This window comes from Cyphomyrmex costatus, unplaced genomic scaffold, assembly GCF_001594065.2.
Source record: "Cyphomyrmex costatus isolate MS0001 unplaced genomic scaffold, Ccosl1.0 scaffold460, whole genome shotgun sequence".
Classification (NCBI taxonomy): domain Eukaryota; kingdom Metazoa; phylum Arthropoda; class Insecta; order Hymenoptera; family Formicidae; genus Cyphomyrmex; species Cyphomyrmex costatus.
Window position 1 is genome coordinate 460,708 of NW_017278857.1, and position 6,800 is coordinate 467,507.

Here is a 6,800-nt window from a genome sequence, read left to right on the forward strand (position 1 = left end):
AAAAAAAAAAAAAAAAAAAAAAACGCCATCATCGCCATCCGCAAAATCACGCACGGCAAACACCGAGCACCTAACCACCGTCCGATCATCGCCCTAACCTCTGCCGTTGCTTAAGAAATTTGTCTACACCGAACCATCGTCAACCACACGACGAAATTCTGCCACTGACCCGTAACAACAACCACCAACACGAACACACCGAATTGCTGGCTGATTGAGAAACGCAAAAAAAATTATATATAAATAAAAAAATAAACCAAATTTCGGCATCACATGATAGAATCTCCCAATTGTATTCCCGACCACGACGAGTGCACTCCCCGACCGTCAATTAGTCCCGGCGATTTCTAGCTTAGCCAACCCCAGACCGACAACGCGGCTAAACAGCCAGCTAGACGAGCCGGATTATCCGGACGACAGCGCGGTCTACAGTCATCTGCATGCTAGATCTGATGATCTGGAGATAGGCGATACGGATACGATCGGCTGGCAGTACCGTGATTCAACATCAGACGACGATGAGGTGGTGATGCAGGATCTGCCGACAACGGACACTGAGAGCGATCTGATGGAGGAACAAAAACCGGTGGAGTTTAAGATGCCCGAGGTGGAAGCCCCACGGAAAACGCGAAAGTCTAGGAAGGAGCGCAGCACCATCACCAAAGTCACCAGGCGACAGAAGACTCGCGCCTGCAAATCGATCACGAAGAGTTACGATTTAGATTTTAGCGACGATGCTGGCGTCAATTAATTAGAAAAAGAGAAAGAGGAAGATGACTCGATATATAGACGGTGGGAAAATGAGGATAAACCACCGGAAATATGGAAAGCAGAAAGAATCAAGATTATTGGAGTGTTGACGATTTTTATTGAAGGCTCACAAACGATATGTATTTGTGATGTATTATTACGAATGATAAAAAAGACTTTCTTACGCGCGAAAGAAAGCGCTCTGAGGATCGATGACAATTTTTTTTTGTATATTATACACTCACTTTGATACTTTTATTTCATGCAATTTATTACGAGTTTGCCTTTTGCATTTTTTTTTTTTTATATGGGAATGCGCGAGACGAAACTTTCTGTTCGCGGATTCACGATAAATTTTCATTTAGTGATACATGTAATCTCTTGTCTGTATTGCTTTCGTGAGTATAAAAATTACACTGTGTGTGATTGTTTAATTATGGATAATACACTTTAGCGGTGGAAAGGTTGTTTAATACACTGATAGGTATTTAATGCCACTAATAGGTAACAGACTTTTTGTACAATCTTGTATCTCTATTTTTTAGAAAGACACAAAAATTTTGAAAGACTTTAATCGTTATATGACTATAGTGGAGAACTTTTAATCATATACACATTTTCGACCAAGATAAGACTTGTTAGTCGTTCCCACTCGTGTGCCTTACTTCGATTTGTATAATTATTCCACGTTCGATTCTAGGACTCATAAGGATTACGTACGTCTTAGCTCGAATATAAAATAGCTTTAGAAATAATCTCAATATTTTTACGTAATATTCCGCACATTGCCTTGACGTTAATAAAAATGCCAATTATGTCAAAGCACGCGGTGACATTCAACATGAATTTAAGAACGATAATAAAAAGATCGTTGACATCAAGATATTTATATCAAAGAAAAAAATCTGAAAATATTAATTAGAAATTCTGTGTAATTAACTGTCAACAATTACATATCTTTTTTCTATTATGTCGTTTTTATCTCACGCAATTTTTAAAAAAGTTTAATGATGTGATTAGGACAATGAACTACGATAAACACTGAACTTCGATTAATTCTAAGACTACAAATCTTTTTTGAAGCTACGTGTGAGTTTGTCGAATCCAATTAAATATTTTTATATGTATATAAATGTATATTTTCTGATAAATAAGAATTCTAAACGTTGTAAGTCAATTAATTATAAAATAAAAATTCGACTTACTAAATTACAAAATACACATGTGGAGCGATTTAAAATTTTAGTTGGTTTTCAAAAACTCACGTGCATAGTCCTAGAATTAGAATTGATCCTTTTTTCGGTTGCATCGCAAGTAGGTTTGTTATTTATACAAAAAGACAACGATTCTTTAACTTAGTCTTAGATTAACTCGATCAAAGTCATTGAAGCAACTTTGGGACTTTAAGCATCTGTTTGTGCCACATGTTCACTAAGTCATACGTTCTACAAGTTGCGTTTTGGGAAGAGAAACTCAGGAAAAGGAGTTGTTACTACGAAAATTGAGAATGCAACGAGATGGACGACTACGCGCTCGTGAGCGCGTAATCGTTATCGTTATCGTCATCATTGTTGTCATAGCTAGTGTTATTCACGTGTTTATGTATTCGTCATCTCGCTTGTGTATTTTACCTACGAAGTTACCAAAAAATAAAAATTTGATCGCACGCACACGGAAAATCCATAATAACAATAAAATTTATCGCATCATCGACTATTGTGATCAACAATTGTTGGATTTGTCCTGCTGTATCAATGCCGATAAAATGTCTGCCGCTACTTGTTCGACGTCACTCGTTTATGGAGATGCATAGACGGAAAAAGACGCGTGTGTTATTTGATGTTGATGTATGAAAGAGGGAATATTTTTGTACATAATGCATGCTACAGGTATATTGAGAAAAAATATATTAAATCTTAATACATATTTTTTTCAATAGCGACTCAATATTTACTTGTAATAAATAAAAATTTACTCGATAAAAAAAATGATGATTATAAATTAATAGTTCTTGTTAATTTTTTGTAAATGAATATAAGTTCACATTTTAGTTAAATATTCAATTAGTTAATCAAATTCAAAATATTAAAATTCAATATGTTTTTTCAATGTGTATGTAATCAGTTATTCCTCTAGAGGATTGCGTGTTATACCCTTGCGATCGGATGCGTTATAGTTCCGAATGAACTATCAGATCAGGTCAGGGATTAAATTACGCGAAAGCATGCTGGTTAGTTTTGGTCTTTGTGACAACAAAGACTATCTCTGACCGCGCGTAAATCCAATGCCTTAATTCTCACGTATAACTTTCCGTGTGCGAGCGCTTTTAGCATCGAGCTGTTCTAGCTAGTAAGATTTTTGTAACCGAGCCCAAAGACTCTGATTATTATGATGAGCTGATTCCTTTTCAAATAAAAGTATTATTTGAATAAGCTTTTGATCCTTTGTTTTTGTTTGTTCATTTCGCCGCAACGACTGCGTCCTATCTTACATCGCCTCCCGCTGTATCCCAAACGGCGATCTCATTCCAGGCATTAATTCTCGCACCAACAGCGCATTCTTTCTAAAAATATATAAGTTCACATTCAATTAATAGAACTAATCGCTAGACGTGCTATATTAGACGCGACGGTTACTCACGCATATTGCACGCATTTATATATCATCGGCTGTCGCGTGCTTCTGGACAGCGCATGTTTAACAGAAAGATACGTATATACGTCCGGGAAAAGCAAGAAATCGCCTTTGGATTGATCTAAATCCGGCGTAAGGGGAGTTTGCCTTCCGTGACCGGGTGACGGCAGATAACACATTAACATCCTTTTGGTTGGTAAGATTTTTATTTTGTTTTCTTTTACTCTTAATCGACTCTTTAAGTTTTTCTCTCGATAATTTAATTCTTCTTTTTTTTTTTTCATCTTTTTTTTCTCGCAGTAAACTGTTTGCGACGTTTGCGGCGCATGTGTTTCACGAGCGGCTTTCTTTTCCAGGGCGGCGGTGGGTTGGTACAACAATTGAGGAAAAGTTACAGCCTCAGTGATCTAACCGGTGAGAAGGAGGACGAAAATAGAAACACACCCGATGCGCGTGACGAAACGGATATGGAAGGTAGCTGATCCCTCGCGTCGTGTTAATTAAATGGAGATTTTGCGAGAATAAGTGCAAATATTTGGAGCAAATATTTCTTACACTTTTATATTTTTACAAATTTATATGTTCATTTTGAGTATAATTATGTACATTTTATAAATATGTAATTTTATACATGTGTTTTATATAAATTTTAAAAAATATTTAAATAGTCCTTGAAAACAAAGCGCGTTTACTATTTAGTGACTTAATTTTAAGTAAATAAAATTTGTGGATCTTTTTTATAGTGGAACCTCGTCGAAGAGAGCACGTTGGTAGAAGAGGCTATAGTCCTCGCAGGACCCAGTCCAGCAGCAATGCGTCTCGAGTAGAGATGTATTTTTCCGAAGTAGATGTCGATGTTCGACAGCCAAGGCCTAGGGAGCCTATAGCTAGTTTAACGTACGTGATTCCGTGCAATTTCTAAGAACGATCGCATTAACGTTAAACGGTCGATAATAACAAATCTTTTCATATTTATAGAAATATAAGGTCCTCGGACGACATATCTAGCGGTTACAGTAGCGGCGAGGCGTTGCAGTCCCAGCGCACGACTTCTCAGGGTGACTCTTTAGTAAGAACATCAAGCGTTGGTGCGAGAACACGCGTGAAGCCTCGTTCTACCACGAAGAAGACGCCCGAAGTAAGCCCGAGTAACATAGAAACTAATAATCGCGTACACACCGATCATTAACAAAAAAAAAGAAAAGAAATTACATTGCTTTTTCACGCATACTCGTCAAATTAATAACACATACTTTTTTATGATCTTTGAAGGACAGGGGCGAGGATTTCGACCGCACACCTCCCGAAAATGTCTCCCTACCATCATCCCTAAACGTCCTCACTCCTGAACAAGCTGTCGAGCTTTTACTGTTGTTATCTCAAAGTAATAAATCGATAGACCGTCCAACATCTACCACCGCTTATATCGATAGCGATAAATCCGCAAACGAAAACAAATCCGCAACGAAAATAGAAGATAATGAATCGTCATCGTCGGAATCGAGCAGCGAGTTCGTTGACACAGACTTGGCTCAAATAGACGTGCAAACAGTGCAAACCATAGAGATCAAGAATATCTCATTGGAAAACTTGTCAATACCTGCGGTGACAAAAAGCGCAGACAAAATAAATATCGATTGTTCGATAAAGGAATCTGATTCTCAACAAAGCGATTCTAACACGCAAATTGAATATATTGATGAATCAAATGAAGTAGTAGTTTCAACTGTTTCCCAAAAGCCTAATATAGAAAGAACCGGTCTTGAACGAATAACTGGTGAGATATGTCAACAAAAATTCGACGAATTGAAGCAATTATTAGATAATGCGCACAAAGCTGTAACAAGCATCGTATCTTCTCAAGAAAAGTTAAATACGATTGACGAAGGTAAGGAACATATAAATATACAGGAAATTAGGACTAACGATTCGTTGAGTACTTGTGCTTGCGATACTGCGGTTCACTCTCCCGTTACGCCGAGTACATTGAAATGTGATTTTGACGGCGATGCTCGGGCAGGAAAATATCATAAAAAGCCCGCTCCGAAAGCTCCAACAAGTAATGAGATAATAAGTAATGAAGACATTGACGAAAACGAGTCTCAAAATGCTTTGAAGGCCACCTTGGTCATTAAAACTGGTACATTGAGAACTGTTTCAAATACGGATACTACGAAAGATATATTCTTATCGCACGTCCCGGGCACGAAAAAAAGAAAGAAGTCTAACAGATTACGTGCTAAAGAGGGTTTTTCCAAATTATTAACGATCCCGAAGAACATCTTTCATAATGCTTTCCATAAGGAACAAAACGAAACTTCCTCTAAGGAGGAAGATTCCAGCTCCACGTATTCTGAGACCAGTGGATCTGCATCGAGATCGGGTAGTATAGGATCCCAGGTGTTTGTAGACACATCCACAAAATTATCTGTTTCAAAGCAAGAAGTGGACGTGAAAGAGATTCCACTGAGATCGGATCGCAATGACAACATTAAAAGTTTTGATAAAGATATAAATACTTTCGCTGAAAAAACGGATACTGAAGCTGTATCCTTGAACGAAATCAAAATAGATCTGAAAATTGAAGATAATAAAAAAGAAAAAGGTGCAATGAATACAGAAAAATCCGAAAATCATGACAAGAATGTTGAAAATGAATCAAACTCACAGATTCGCGAAACGTCACAGTCGCTGCCTTATAGAAATAAAAAAGAAATTATCACTGACATTAATTAAATGCATTTCGTTAATGTCGCATATTTCGCATATTATAGAGAAATTACATTAGCTGTATTAAATAATTACTTAATAACTATACTTGTCTTTTGTCTCTGATGTATTTAAAATATGATAAAAGCTTGTTCGTTCTCTCAATCCCAGTTTCCATATTTCATATTTTATCCTGATAGGAAATCCGGGCAGAAGAGATGGACTGTTCCATTAAGATCGTATGGACTAGTTTCTGATTTCTGAGTCTTGTTAATCCAAGTTAAACAATTAACTGCAATTTCTTTTTTTTAATCATAACACTTAACTGCGTGTTTTAGTCTCTTGCATGATGTTAATTTTTAATGTGACATTATAACGCAATTAATCTATAATTTTTTATGAGTGAATGATTTGCTCATTTAAAATAAGGAATTTGTATATTTGAACTATCTTATATATAAGTAATTGGTTGAGTTTTAATCTAAACTTTTCAAAGAAAATGATCTTGCCCTTCATTTTTTATCACTTACAATCAAAACCATAAAAAATGGCGAGAGATTGACAACATGCCATCTGAATTTTATAGTAAAAATATAAGCTATAATAACGTCGTATCTTCATTTCAGATAACGAGTTTCGCTACTTTACCTCGCAGTAAGAAGACCAGTAAGAAAAAAGTGGCATGAAACCTTCCTGCTGCTGACCGC

The 6,800-nt window shown here is 36.5% G+C and overlaps 1 protein-coding gene across 4 annotated transcripts in view; it reads left to right on the plus strand.

The window, feature by feature from the left end:
• LOC108777752 (uncharacterized) overlaps positions 1–6,800 on the plus strand; it is a 37,186-nt gene extending 30,386 nt beyond the window's left edge. For 3 of the 4 annotated variants that reach the window (XM_018544715.1, XM_018544714.1, XM_018544713.1), the window contains exons 5-9: positions 3,741–3,858; positions 4,128–4,281; positions 4,363–4,522; positions 4,657–6,332; positions 6,720–6,800. In XM_018544715.1, coding sequence (XP_018400217.1) covers positions 3,741–3,858; positions 4,128–4,281; positions 4,363–4,522; positions 4,657–6,120 — 1,896 coding nt within the window. In that variant the 3' untranslated portion in view covers positions 6,121–6,332; positions 6,720–6,800. Of the gene's footprint in view, positions 1–280; positions 587–3,740; positions 3,859–4,127; positions 4,282–4,362; positions 4,523–4,656; positions 6,333–6,719 lie in introns of all 4 variants that reach the window. The other variant, XM_018544716.1, reaches the window with a different exon arrangement.